General features: G+C 37.4%; 1 protein-coding gene across 1 annotated transcript in view; it reads left to right on the forward strand.

Annotated features, from left to right (window-relative positions):
- pdlim5b (PDZ and LIM domain 5b) overlaps positions 1-15962 on the forward strand; it is a 36795-nt gene that overhangs the window by 4652 nt on the left and 16181 nt on the right. The window contains exon 3 of the mRNA XM_084935220.1: positions 10585-10736. Within this exon, the coding sequence (XP_084791346.1) occupies positions 10585-10736 (152 nt within the window). The remainder of the gene's footprint in view (positions 1-10584; positions 10737-15962) is intronic.

The following is a 15962-nucleotide window of genomic DNA, read 5'->3' on the forward strand; positions in this document are numbered from 1 at the left end:
CGATAGTGCTAAGTGTGCTGACCTTTGCTGACCGTGTGCTGTGGAAGCATAAGAACCTGTCTTCAAATGTCTTAACTGAGTGAAACTCTAGAAAGCCACAATGGATCTGTAATAACTATTTAGGACTCGAAGTCACATAAATTCAGAAGTTGAGTGGCCGTAACCTTTCAAGTCCTGAGCTGGCTGACGGATGGCCCGCTGTTTAAAAAGTATGATTGTTTATGAGGTCTGGGCCTCAGCCTACACACATACATACTGTTTAGGTACACAGTGTGAGAGGATTGTGTGCAAATTGCTGTGGTTGCTGCAAAAATTAAAGGAAGCCTTCAGTGCAGCTCACTGTTTGCAAAGTCAGAATCTATTTCTTCCCAAGGACATCTGAGTTGTCTTTATTATAGTAGCCTTTGCTGTTGTAAAGTAGGATTATAAGGAAGCAACTTGTCCTCTGTGTTTTGAGTGCAGCTGTGCTTCTGTGGGCAGTATCATTTAGTTCCCACTATATCCTGTTTTGAAACTGTAATCTCAACTCTATGACAAAGGTCAGTCACTTTGTTTATTTGTTAGTGGCAGGATCAGTTACAGAACTTTGAATATCATGTGAGGAGAGAAATGACTTTTCTTCTGTGTTTGACAATGTAACTCTGAGAGCATTTAAAAGGCCAGCATAGCTTCCCCGTCTATTTTTAGGTTTTGCAGCTATGATAATAGCGGCATGCAGGACGTAACGGCGTGGTTGTCAGCAAACCTTCTTGTCATCACATCTTATAGTACAAAACGCATCCACATAAAAGCATTTTTCTGTCTATCCAGATCACTTTGAGCACCTATATACTTTATGACAATTCGAAATTGACTTTATAAGTCTGCACAGCTATATATGCCCTCATATATAGCTATAGCTGCTGTATAAGAAACAAAGTCATACAGGTGAGCTTTGGTGGGGGGGAAAAAAGGTCAACAGAAGCCCTCTGTTGAGTCATTTGTGGTGTGGAGCGTGTCATAGTACGCTACGTTCACACTGCAGGCGAAAGCGCATCAAATCCGATTTTTTTTTTTGACCCTATGCGACCCATATCCAATCATGGTATGACAGTGTGAACGGCACAAATCCGATATTTTCAAATCCGATCTGGGTCACTTTCGTGTGTGGTACTGAATCCGATACATATCCAATGTTTTAGAAAGCGACTGCTGTTTGAACGGTCAAGTCGCATTAAATCCGTCTTTTACGTCACTGACGCAAGACAGACGCCAATTATCAGCGCCGGAGAAGCGCCCGATAAGACATCGCGAACGCTTCCTGGCCATCCCGTGTAGATGTTATTGAAACTGTTGGGAAGACAACGTTGGAGAAACATGAACTTTTTTATTTGTACTGTATAATCTGCAGATTCTGACAGAAATCTGCAACTATCCTTTGAAGCACCGCTCCTCTAAAACAGCAATAAGGATAATTATTAGGTTATTTACATTATTATGTAAATAACAAAATAACTTAAAGCAAAAATTGGGAAACGTAAAGTCCGAAGTCTTTATATTAAGGGCCATCAGTCAAACAATACTGTTTGCTGTGGGTCTAAACAGAGCGCGTTGTGTGTGACGTCTTCTTTTGCGCATGCGGGCCGCTTTGAGCGTTCACACTAGAGCGTGTTTGCTGTCGCATTTTATTTGTAGTGTGAACAAGCAGACAAAAAAATCGGATTTGATCAAAAAATCTGAATTGAGCATTAAGACCTGCAGTGTGAACGTAGCCTTAGTGTCATTCCTGTGACACATTTTTGTCCCACCACATGACCAGTGAATGGCTTAGATTCTTTTTTTGTTATTTTTAAGGCACCAGGAATAAGCTTAATCCTTTTCTTTGATTATCTTAGTCAGAATCTTGTGGTCACAAATGGCACTGCCTATAAATGATTGTGTGTAGTAGAGTGGTATGCCATTCGTAAAATTGTCAGACCTATCAGCCGCATCCAGTTTCCAGGTTAGTAAAGGTCACTGTTACGTTGGTAGGCAGTACATATGTGGAAACATCTGCCAACAGTTTAATCATTACTTCAGTTCCTTCATTAGATGAGTGATGAGAAAATTGCGTTGACCTTGAGCTCATTTTAAGGTTCATTACAGAACCACGATGTTAAACAGACTTAATTTGGAGTGAGACTTACTTTGTTGACATCACATTAAAGCGTGCATGTATTTTTGCTTAAATGGATGAGATTGCTGTGGAATAATGATGTAATCACTTTACATATGTTTACCATATGCACATAATTCAAAGATTATACAAAGAAAATGAGGGTGGTCACAAGAACACAGCAGCCTGTTGTTCTGATGCCTTTTTGAAATTTTGCTCTTTGAATGAGTGTTGAAAAGATATATGCTCTACATGAACATTTTCTATTTTTAAAAAAAGGCAGGATTGATGTGCGCCTCAGATGTGTGTGAGTGAGTGGATATGTAATTGTTTACGTAACCTTCCAACAAGGCTGCGCACTGCGAAGAGTGGATCACTTAATACTGTATGGCTGATTTATGGAGCAGGGATCCAGTTGTGCATATTACTTGTGTGCGTGTCTCTGTTTCTGTTTCTCCATCCATGGCAATCTGTGTTTGTTCACTTTTTAGGCATATCTTCACAGGCTTTTGCATCTTTAAAAGACAGAAGAAAAGTGCAATTATATCATTACAGTCTAAATGTGTTGAGTCACCACTCATTGCTTTATTCTTTGCTTCCAAGGACCCAGACTTTCTTGTAATTTTTTTTTTCAAAGTAGTCTTGAACAATAGTTCTTCAGGCTTTCTGAAGCTTTTTCAAAGGTTTCCTTTGGACATTGGCTGCTTTTTCACCCATTTTCAGTTCAGTCCTTGTATCTAAACATTTTTAGAGGAATATTTGGGTTTTTTTCCCCATTTGTTGAACCACTTAACACTGACCTATGGAGTGAGGAGTGAATTAATCTTGTGTCTACATATAACAGACAACTTGGCAGTGCATTTTAAATTGTATCTTTGGGCACTTTATTGCTAGCATCCAGATCATCGGTGTATATACGAAGAGATCTGGAGAGAGGTACAACAGTTAGTGTCTACAGTAGGGCTGCCACAAACGATTATTTTGATAGTCGACTAGTCACCGATTATTTTTGCGATTAGTCGACTAATCAGATCATCATCCATTGGACGTAAAACGTACAGCTTATTGCACCAGCAGCATCTGCTCTTATATAACTATCATTAGCTTACAGCTTTAAGTGTTTAAGGTATGTGCTAACTAAAAATAAAGACAAGATGATAGTTTATTAAATATTAATGAAATTTGCAGATTGTTTCGGTGAAATTTAATAAACTCCTTGCTATCTAAAATATAACAGGACACCGGAGTATATTCTCGAGCATCTCACATTTCTGATAATCAGTTGTCTGCTTGACGTTTATTCAGCTGTGTAAAAACTATAACTTTAATCTCAGCCAAACCGATTTACTCAGGAACAAATAAAATACTAAAAAAAGCCAAACAATAACATTTTTAAGTTATCTAATTGACTTATATATGTTTAACCTGAGTAGCGAAAGACGGCGGTGGGTTTGAAAACGATTTGCCGGGAGTCCGGTGTTCTCACGGGCTCTAGTGAGCCTTGCCCCCGGCTAGCTATCGAGCTAGTGGGTAACAGACGTGTCCGAAAACGTCGGAGCGCTTTTGAAAATATGTGGTGTCTTGATAAACTGAGCAGATATTTGAGGTTTACACAGTTAAATTCTCGCCTGAAAATATGTTAAACGTTTATTTTGTGACCCAGAAAGAATAATAAGAGTGATATTAAAGCTTATTAGAACAATCTCAAATTTTTGCCTCTTATTGTATATCCATGTGTGTTTCAATACATTGCTGCACTTATTTCTCATTTTCCTAACAGAATATAAAAAACAGGAAGGGTGACTCAAGACTTTTGCACAGTACTGTAATTCTGTTACGCATGTCTGCATCTATCATGCCTGCTTGCTGGGTCATTTGAGGGTCACCACAATGTTTTTTTTCTCCCTTTCTTTTTCCTTCCCCCCCCCCCGACCCCTCACTTCCTCCTCTTGTTTTTTGTTATTGTTGTTTTAGTGGGTTGTGATGCTTTAAGGGAAAATAATAGAAACTCATTTTGGCCCTGTGTTTACTTTGAGCGTTTCCACCCCAGCCAAGAGTACGTGTATTGTCAAGCATCACTGGCATATCACATTTTTGTTTTTGTTATGGTAATGCTCCTTTGACACTGAAAGGAGAAGAATCTGATGGCGTAGTATATCTGGGCAAAAACTTCAACAATACAGTAGGTACATTTTACAGTTTGTGCATTCACGTTAGGGAGGGGAAGTTTTCTTATGGTATGATAATACTGTTCATGTATTAATAGAAAACTCCCCACCGACTAATAAATGAACGTTCGTGTTTTGAGTCTTCAGTAAGAAACTGTGAAACTATTGCTCTTTTTGCAAGTATTGTGAATATTTTTGGTTTCCAGCACCCTTCACTGCGCTCTTTAATTTAACTTTAAACATGTTCTTCACTCGCCAAACATTCCTCTTCACAAACATTTTTCTTAGCCACTTTAAAAATCCAGTGTTTCAAAGGCTAACCAAAACTGCAGTTTAACTGCATCATACTTGTCACACCTCTATAAAACATTGTGAAATGGTGAGGATAAGCTTCAGTGACAAAGAGCTGCTTAAAATGTTTTCTCTGGAGTCAAAAGAAGAAACATTTCTCAACTAAAATGCAGGTGGTTCAGAAAAGACACTTATTTGAGGGTGTTGTATTATTTTTGGCCACATAAGGATCAACTTTAGATATTGTTCTCAAAATGTTCATGTGAACCTGTCATGGCATATTTACAGCAACTGTTGAAGTCCAAGTAACAGGGAAAAAAAAAAAAACCCAATTCTCCTGGTTGCATACTATGCAACCAGGAGAATTGGGTTTTTTTGTTATTGCTACACAGTATTTGAATCTTCTTAAGCTCTTTGGATAAAGGATATTCTTGCTGTCTGACTATAAGCCATAATTTATGGCTCAGCCCAGGCCCAGAAAACATAAAAGCAAGCATTTCAGGAAACCATTGAGACCAATAGCTTGTGGCCTTTGTTGCAAAGCACTAAACATTGTTTTGCATTTTTTCCTTGTACAAAACCTCTTGAGCTTTGTTACATAGAAACTAAAATGTAGAAAGCAATTAAATCTACCCAATATCGCTCAGTTTCATGATGAATACATGAACATAAATGGTACAAAGTACTTTTAACATTATGTGCTATATGCTGTTGGGTTTTCTGTCAGTCCTATTCTAGTGAATGTGAGATCTCTACAATGCCTTGGGGGAATTTCTTCATATTTGGAACTAGTTTCTACTTGAAATTGAAGTTAAATCAGAATTTCGCAGTCAAACCATTTTTCTTGGCCGTCTTTGAAACTTTTATGCACTAAAATGCTGAACAGTAAACTGGTAACGTTTTAAAAAGTCCAAGCTTAACTTGCACTGTGGTATTATAGCTCATGCAAAACCACATTTCCTGCCATTACTCAATGTTATGATTCAGCAACAGAGAAGCAGATTGTGACCATATTTCACATTTATTTGGATACTTAATGGGTGACACGAGTCTTTGGTCCCCACATATATACATATAACTGCAAGGTCTTAATTCTGGTTTAAACAGTCTTTCAATATGTGCCTGTTCAGGTTACATATGGGGTTTGTTGGAAACCGTTATTTGTAGTATGTGTTTGATCTCTCCGGTGTCTGTCTTGAGTTGTATTGCGAGCATCTGCTTCCAGTCTCCCTAACGTTACATGGCAAAGCTATAAAGGATAACTAAGCTGTCACTTGATTTTGATTTAGATCACTCACACTTTTTTTGGATAAAGTATATTTAAAAGTAAATCTACTTCTTTGATTTGACTTGCCAGTTTCCATGAACTAGAATAAGCACATATGCAATAAATGTATTGAAATGTTAGGTGACTACACATTTTTAATTTTAATTTTTTTGCCAATTCTGCCATTAATGCGTTAATGTAGCAGAGCAGTAGGTAAAAACTGAAAATGACCGTGCCGCTTAGTTCAATAAAAGTCCAAAAAAATCCCCTTTTTATTAATTCATGTAAGAGTTGCACAAATCATAGATAAAGGTAGAAACGGGCACTTGGCTTAATCCTCACGATGTCTAAAAGCCTTTTCATATCATCTGGCTCAGCAGTGTTAGTCAGCCGGGTTTGTTTTTGACCTGACTGGAGAGCATTCAGTATTCAGTGCAGGGTTGGTACTGCTTTGTGTGTTTTGTTTGCGTTGCCATGGCGATTTGACTAAGACCTCCTTGTAGGTCTGCTTGGCATCTCGTGCTTTCTAACAAGCCAGACTGATGCAGAGCGAGACCGGGGTCAAACCATGACAACCGCTTTCTACCTCTGTTCAAGTGCCCTTAATTGGGATGTTTGGCTTAAAGGAGAAAGAGTAGCTACAATGTGGTCCCCTCGCAATGTATGCTTCCTCTCCAATGATGCATACTCTTCCGCTTTACTGTTTGAACAGTTTGCGCAAGGTGTTGCAGGTGTGCCATCTTAAGGATGACGTCTTGACAATGAGCTTTACTGTACGTGCTAGTACAGCAGGTTGCTGCACACTGTGCTTTCAAATAGAAGAGACTGTGCAGTAAATATTTACCTTTTGGTGAGCTTTAAAAGTTAATTTTTCATGTGGAATTGTTTTCTATCACTCCTATGGACTGTTAACCTTAGGGCTGTATTGTATTTTTGGCATCTTTTCAAATAAAATCTCAAACATGTATTTAGGCTCTTTGAGGTTTTCTATTTGGTGTTCCCAAATCGACAGAAGGAGGTCGACACACTGTATTATTTGCAGGAAAGAATAACACAGGAGTTTGAAAGCATGCTTAGTCTAAGGCCACTTTAATAGTAAGTACCAGTGAGAGGAGGTCAGTTTGCTTTATCATGTGCGTTTGTGATGGTATAATTTTAGGTCTCGGTCTTTTCCATATAAGGTACTCTATCTTACACTATCCTATACAGACGTGACATTCATCTCGCAAGCCTGCCAGCTCTTACCACAAGACACTTCCTCCAACATGACTTCCCAGATGAAAAATGACCGCAACCTTCTTCCTTACTCCATAATTTCCTTAAAGCCAGGAAACTAGACACTGACCAGCCAGGAGGATGATTGCTAACCCCATAAAATTGGAGTGTGATCTTAAATACGTTGTATTACCATAAACACACCCAGTTTATTCAATTTATTATTGACAGAAGAAGTGCCTTCCTCTTCTTCTAGGAAGAGTTTTGTCTGAACTTAAGAAAAAAAAAAGGTGGTGTAACAATGAAATCATAAATCAGTGGTATAAAAATACAGCATTGAGTTTAGTAAAGAATCCAAGAGTATTAAGACATTTGGCACCAACAGACTCCAGAGAGGGAACGCATGTGTCATAAATTTAGCTGTAAAAACAGAATCTTTTTTTTTCCCCACCAAAATAAATCTTATAAATGTGTTTTCTTTGTCTTTGTTTGCATATCACTATATTAAGGATACATTAATAATTGAGTGCACATTTAATTGTTCACAATCTTTTCAAAGAAACTTTTTCCCTTTTTTCTTTGTGTCTCTATTTGATTATGACTTTACAATAGATGAAGACACATGGAAGCAATGGACATTTTGGAAATAGTGTTACTTTTTCTTGACTTCTGTTCCACTTGTGAGGTTTCGTAGTTGTCCTTTTTTGGTTTTGGTTTGTTTGAATATCGAGTTCTTAAAATGCTTTTTGTACCAGGAATGAATTTGGCGATCCCTGCACAAATCTGCCATGTATTGGTGAATTTAACTGCAGGCAGGATGTAGTAGTGCTGGAGTTAATACATGTTTAGTTGTAGTGTGGAACAACCAGTTATTATCAGTAACTCCACAGCAGTAAAATCACCAGTGTGGGAGGACCGCTGTAGCGCCACAGTCACACCATTATGTGGCTGGAATCCCATTCGTGTAAACAAAGTTGGAAAAAGATGTCATTAATTTGGAAAGCACCAAATTTTTCAGATTTTTTTTACTCCAAGTTATGCTGTGTGAAACCCTTTTGGATGATTTTATAGCAACATTTGAAAAGAGGTTTTTGATTCCACACATTATGTAATATGGCCTGGATAATTGGATTTGGCATAACACTTTGCTAAAACATGTTGATCTTTTGAGAGAACTGGAGAAGCACAGCCAAAGTTCCTGTTCATTACTTATCTCCGTTCCATCACGAGTGTCTCAGGCCTCTCCATTTATATTTATAGACCACACATGCCGGGGATTCTTACTGTGACGCCTATTTGTTTCGTGGCCACATGAGAAAGACGGTGTTTGAGTGAAGGTTATCTCTCTGCTCTCTACAGACTAAAGCCCATCCAACAACGCATTTCTTTTTCTCAGAATATTACAAGAGCCTGTTTCTTCTTGTCTTGAGGTGCTGCATTTCTGAGAGCTTTCCATGTAAAGAGCAGTAGCAATCGCATCCTTACAAGGAGAGAACTTCCGATCTTGTTTTCCACCCTTTCTCTCTGCCTGACACTCACAGGCACAGGAAAAAAGAGACTCTGTTTAGTGGAGAGCAATGTCTCACGGATGTGTGCATTCACAACCCCTCAGCAGCTCTTTGCTGTTGGCCTCCGGAGCTGTGCAGCAGATTTAGACATAGCTGGCAGATGTCAGTAATCTCTGAACAGTGCTTACATCACTTTTATTGCCCCGAAGAGCTACAAGTTACTTTGCTGAAAGTAAATGTGTCACGGGAGACTCAGAGGCACACCTGCCATCATTTACGGAGTCTGGTCTGTGTCATACACTGAGTCAGTTGAGGCTATGATTGTGTTGTGGCTAGTGTAGTGAGCGCTCTGCCTTTTGTTAGTCGTACTTAGCATGTGACAGCGCTATAGTTTTTCCTGGACGCTGGTATGGGTAGATCCATCTAAGCTGGGCATTTGACACTTCCTGCTATTGAACTAGTGGGAAACATGAGGAATGCACAGCTCCAGAGAAATGTGTCGGTCAATTCAAACCACTGTTGTCATTTCCTCATTCTTTCTGCCCCCCTCTTTCCCACTGTTTCCCCCTCCTTTTGTTACTATGAGAGCTCACACAATGGCACTTTCATTACGTTCAACTGGCTGCTTTTAGTATTACTGATAACCTAAAGGTATTATCTAGCAGTGGTGAAAGTAAACACCTTGTTTGTCTTTTCCCCTTTTAAATCAGCTTTAAAATGATTAACTTAAAAGATAACTTGATGTTGAGAGATGAAAAACACGTGCATTTGGATACATGTAAATTTTATAGGTTAATACAGAGTTTTATGTACAAAGCTGGTACATTTCATTCAATAATCCACTGAATCGATCGACAAAATCCCTTCCTCAGGCTTCACACCCTCTTCGCTTGCATGTGCTGACACTTTCTGAGTTTTGCTCTTTCACAACATTAAGAGACCTTAACAAGACCAGCACAGGATGAGTATGCAGAATCCCTTTTCTGCCTAAACGTGGCTGTACAGGTTTTGAGTGTGTTAAGAGTGTGCTGAGTGATTGATGAAGTGTACTCGCCCTTCTAATCACTGATCAGTCACCGCACCAGTCATGTCATCATCATGGTTTTTTTTTTTTATTTATTTTTTTTTAATGTTGATTCCAAAAAAGTCCAGCATGATAGCAAGGGATAGAAAACCTAATAAAACTCAATTTAAATAAAAATACTTCATGCTTCTCTTTGGTAGCTTTCATTTATATTACTTATGTTACTTACCTTTGCTTACTTTTCAACCTTGATTTCATTAAGTGGATACTACATAAACAGCAGTAGCTGTGTTACACAGCAGGTAAACACACGGATTGTGTGATGCACCCAAAATTTTAATGAATGGAAGGTTGAATCAAGCCAAGAAGTGGAACCAAATAAAATTAACTTCTACAAGAGAGAACACAATCTGTGCATCAGCACCTTTTACCATCACAATAACAAATTACGCAAAAGGGAGAAAAAAAGCCTGGAGAGGCTCCAGGAATGCTTCTGGAAGTCCCTGCCTGGCCAGGCGGGGACTCTTATTTTTATTTTATTTTTTAATGATTAAAATGAAAACTTTCAAACCATATGGTTTTGATTTGTGGTCATTTGTCATTTGTCATTTGGTCATGTGAGTCATCTTTGTGGGAATGTTTTGGCTTTTTTATGGGCAGATGGTTTTGGGTAGATTTAGAGTCCTCTCGCTGATGTTGTGATGTTGATGCTGTGAGGAGAATAAGATGACTATCTTATCTGACAACGATTACATAAGACAGGAAGTGGAAAGGAATTCACAATAGTTAGTGATTACAAGGGGAAAAATGAGCACAGTATACATGCATCATAATTACTGGTTAACATTCTTTCGATCCTTCAACTACACAGAGGCAGAGTTGTTTAAACTTAAATGCTATGTGAATAGCAATAATTAGAGTCCATAATGATCATACTTTTCTTACTGGTATTTTTTTTTTTTTCTGCGTCTTTGCAGCTGACTGATGGAGGCAAGGCCGTCAAAGCCAAGATGAGTGTTGGAGACATCATTCTGTCGATTAATGGGATTTCCACAGACAGCATGAATCACCTCGAGGCCCAGAACAAGATTAAGGCCTGCACAGGCAATCTCAGCCTCACTCTGCAGAGGTAACTGCATGAAAATCACATCACTCACACATCTTGGGACTTCTTCAGGACAACCTATGAATTTCACTTACTTATGTGACTAGACAGACTTCCCTGGGACTCCTGTCAACATTTAGATTTTTATTAATATGCTGTTATAGCTGGTTTAACACAGCTTCAAAAGCACTATGAAGTGATTTTTCCTACTTGTGTGTATTGAAGAAAATTAAAAGTATTTTGACAAAAGTTATAGTAAATATTTTAAGGTACTTTTTGTAGGACAGAAAGGCTGACAACTGCAATAAGAAGCTTTATTTTTATAACTTTATTTGTGCTTTATTTAATTAGACATTTTTATTATTTAAAGCAGATGAAGTCTTGCTGTGCTAATTAAAACAGTTCAGTGTTTTTGCACTGAGCTGCAGTAAAATCAGTGGAAATTGGTTTTATTGGCATAATATTTTATTATATTTTTTTAATTTAATCATGTAAAAGCCTTATTTATAGTCAACTATAGCATATAATAAATCCTTTTATAGACTAACTTGGCCTTGAATGCATTGGTATAAACATAAAATAATATACCTAAATAAATAATAATCAATAATAAAAAAAAGTATTATTTTATGCCTGGTTCATTACAGAAAAGTTTGTAATCAATAGTCTACAGATGTTTTTTTTGTTTTTCTGGCTGGTGTAACGTGTGGCACCAAATCTGCAGGAGGCATCCAGCTTTGTATCTGATCATGCCGAGTTCATCGACTGTTTTTCCACTTATTTCATTAGGAAAGTATAAAATTCTGAGACCCACGAGGATATAAAAGTGTAGTGTTAGTGTTTGTTTTGTTTGCTTTTTTACCAATATTTTTATTGATTTGTCTCATAAGCTAACAAAACAAACAGAATGAATACAATATGATCCACAAACTGATAGTTTCCATTCCACACGTGGCAAAACACATGACAGTGAAAAAGAAATGCTTAAAAATCACTTAAAAAGCAGCTTTCACGTAGTTCAAAAAGAGTCCACTAATCTTTGAAAACTTCAATTTTCTTGACATTCAGCAACTATTTTCTTTCTTTTTTCCCTCCATATACTTCTTCATTTCGAATGGGCTATCAGTCAGAATGCATGCTGAGGCAGGACGGACACACTATAGACATCTTTCCCTGCACAACACATGTTAATCATGCTCTGTTCTCATAGCTGAGAGCAAACAAGCCTAACTCTATGGGAAAACACCCATAAACACACATTTGGAGTAGAAATGTACTGATGTTTAGAGGAATAAACTTATAAATAGAGAAAAATGTGGATTTTCTGCCAAATGCTTGGCAACCATATCGCCACATCAGTGAGAAAAAGTGGCCTCTATCAGTTTCCTGACTGAACAGTCAAATTTGCTGTTTATCTTAATGGGAGCCATTCAGTTAATCTTCTGGAAGGGGAATGGAGCTGACCAGGGAAAGAATAGAATCCCAGGTTTTATGAAACTACTATGCTAATATAGAAGTGTAGGAACAGCATTAAAATCTATTTGAATTGTAGTAAATATCTCAATTTACTTATTGAACACAGAGAATTGCCTTTAAAATATACAATACAATTTAATGTAGATAAGTATATTTATTGTAATGATCAAGATATTGGTAAATATATTAGATATCATCAGATATTTTTGTATCCAGTTTGTGATACAATAGGGAAAAAGAGGAGGGATTAAAATTAGCAATAGTGAAACTCGGTGCTATTTTTATTGGCGAGTCTTTTGTCTGAATGAGGTGAAGCGGTGAATCTAACAGTGTATACGAATCCAGCGAAGAGCGACTTTACTGTCACATAAACAAAGAGAGCCAAAGCAAGCACGCACACTTTCCAAACTATAAAATTTGTTGACAGAAAACTTAAGCCTGGTTTGCTTGTACTGTCATTCCATCACCACATCAAAGGAGAAAGGAGCCTCTGTGCTTTAATCGTGGGAAAACTGTCTGAAAATAACCCCGTCCTGCAGCTGTATGTAATCTAGTGCGGGTAATGGATGCGCAATGAAACATCAAACATTGCCATTTCAGAGTATGCGTAAATTCACTCAATAAACAACAAAAGCCTTCTTATTGCAAATATTACATTACTGCAGTATTTTGTTTATGGCTTCATTTTCATATGCTGCTCTGAAATTTTATTATTGATCATCTTGTTGAGTGACAGAGTATTTGAAATACTCTGTGCTTAAATACATTATTTATAGTGTACAGGGTGCATTATTTTGGTTTGTATAAAAACTCTTAAGAATACTACAGTACATAACCCGATTAGTACTTTTATGCTGCTGTTTTCTGAAATACTTCAAACCCAATGTACATAACTGACACTTGGTGTGAAGCTTTGCCATCTCCAATTATGTGCTACGATTTGATTGACAGTTTTGATCCTTGCTGATAAGACTGTTTGTGCCATAGCAACATTACAAGACTACCAAGAGATGATTAATATGGCAGTTAAAAGATATTATGTCACTCTGAAGAATGTGAGCTATGAAAAACAGTTCACATAGAAGATATGTGACCATCCAAATAGCATCATTCATCTGACAACATTTAACGGTGCATTTTCTAGACGGCATATATGTATTGATTTTCTATCAGGAGTTTGATATGAAAGAATATTCTGGTCATTAATATCAAAGTCTAAAAAATGACACTTTAAGTACGTTTAATCTTGCATGAAAATGGCTGTAAAGTTACTCTGACATGGTGACGCTGCATAGAAAACAGTTTAGTTTCTACTCTGGTAGGAGTGGTCTCTTCTAGGATGATAATGGCTCCCTTCATAAGACACCAGGTGTTACTGAAAGGTTCAGTGACTATGAAAATGATGTCGGTCATATGTTCTGACCGCTTACAAGCACTCTGTCATTTAAAATGCCAAATTCCAGTCATCCAGTAGAATAACACAGACTTCTAAAATCATTGTCAGTGTCTTTTCTGGAAATGTGTAATGGCCCAACATTGTCTTAAGACACTTGTCAGGTATGGCATGCAAAATAATGATGGTGTTTAAAGACGCCAATTCCAAAAAAAGTTGGGATGTAAAATGTAAATTAATATCAGAATGCAATGATGTACAAATCTTATGAATCTGTATTTTACTCAAAGTAGAACACAGAAAATGAATGACATATTTAAACTGAGAAAATGTAACATTTTTAAGTTTCAAGTTTGAATTTAATGCCATCACAAATGTTGTGACACAACCAAATTTACCACTGTGTAGCATTTCGTCGTCTTTTAAAAGTCTGGAGACCAGTTGCTGGAGTTTTGAGAAAGGAACGTTGTCTCATTCTTGTCTGATAGTCCCGGGTTGTCTTCGTCATATTTTTTTGTTTCATGATGTTTCAATTGGTTTCAGTTGGTGAAAGGTCTGGATTGCAGGCAGACACCCAGCACCCAAGTTCTTGTACTACGAAGCCGAGCCATAAAGCCAATAGATGGAATATGTGGTTTAGCACTGTCTTTCTGAAATACGCAAGGCCTTCCCTGAACAAGATGTCTGGGAACATGTGATGCTCTAAAACCTGTATATACCTTTCAGTACTGATGGCGCCTTCCCAGATTTACAAACTGCCAACTCCACATGTACTATACGTGCTATAAATAATGATATTTTTAAATCCTTTGCAATGCTATGTTGAAAAATATATTATTGTGTAATCAACAATTTGTATACAGTTTTTTGCATTTTGATAAAGTTCTGCCGATATATGGCCATCAAATTCAAACCTAACTAGTATATGACCTTTACTGGTACATTTTCTCAGTGGTACATTTTATCTTTTCTGTTTTGTGAAGAAAATACTGGTTTATGAAATGTAAAAATCATTTATTGTCCATTCTTCTTTTATTTACATTTAACAGTGTCCCAACCTTTTTGTATAGCTTCCAATGTGGAAAAAATAGGCGATCACTGAAGTGAATCTACATAAGGGCCCGGAGGAATTTGAAGTCAAATTGCACGACTTGCTTGTACCACACAGACACTGATTTCAATGCATTAATGTTATTTTATTGTTGCTAGGTGAGGATAAACATGTTATCATCAGAAAGGAAATGAACCTTGGAAGTGCCCTTCCTATCCTGTTGTTGCGTTATATAGTAAGTCATAACAAATGACTAGATGAGGGTGAGCTGTCATAGAGTTTCTGGTAAATGGATAAAACCGGTTTTATTTTCCAAGACTGTAATATAAGGAAAGGAATTTAAGCATCTCTGTTTGCTCATTGTCAGAATGTCATTAATCCGAGTGGAATATATATTATTTAGTTTTGCGGTTTCGTGTTTTGAATTGGAATCACAGCCAGGAAGACTCAGTATAATTATATTTAGTTTGGCTGTTTTTGTGGTGAATCCAGTCACTTCTATGGTTTAGTTGTACCGGCATGCACATTTACACACAAGACAGCATTTGCTGAAAATGGTTATTTTTAATGACCTCAAAACACTGGCTGTCTAAATGTTTCAGACTGAGATCTTCCACATCTTCCACATCATCTTTGTTGATGTGCACAGAGTAAACATGAAGAGTGGGCTTGAGTGAATTTTATCCTTTTTTTTTTTTTTTTTTTTGTTCCAGTTTCATGGAAATCTTGTTGCTGACCAGCTAACATTGGCAGCTGTGGAAAGAAGTCTTAGGAAAGTGTGATAATTGATGTTTATTTATTGTCACTGAAATATGCAGCACGGTGTAATAAAACACCATTTCCGAAAGCTTGTGGCAGGGTGCACCTGGTTCCAAAACCTCAAAGATAATACAGATCAGCACAGCCAGCCCCTGTGAACCACTCTTTTTGGATTTTCTTTTCCACATTTAACACTAACAGCGTGAGAATCCTTTTGAAAGGTGTTAATTGTGCAACTGCTATATTAATGATCCGATACAGAAAGTTTGCTGCCCAGAAGAACCGATCATTGTGCTTTTGATTGTTTTCAAAAAGTCAAAAGAAACCAATAAATGGGAGGGAGAAAGTAGAAAATTGCAAAAATATCCTCTTCTAACCAGAATCCTATGAATTTGGCATCACTTTTGCTATCATTAGATTTGTATCTGCAGCCTGTGCTTTAGCTGCAGTCTATGTTTTTAGCTAAACAGTAGTCACCTGCTAGGCTGCTCTGGAGTCTGTCTGCAGACACATCTATATATAGCCAATGTACACCCAACCTGTCTTACGCTGTTTATATCACAGGGAGATA

The sequence above is a fragment of the Perissodus microlepis genome, chromosome 7 (genome assembly GCF_051167445.1).
Source record: "Perissodus microlepis isolate ML-2025 ecotype Zambia chromosome 7, ASM5116744v1, whole genome shotgun sequence".
NCBI classification, from domain to species: domain Eukaryota; kingdom Metazoa; phylum Chordata; class Actinopteri; order Cichliformes; family Cichlidae; genus Perissodus; species Perissodus microlepis.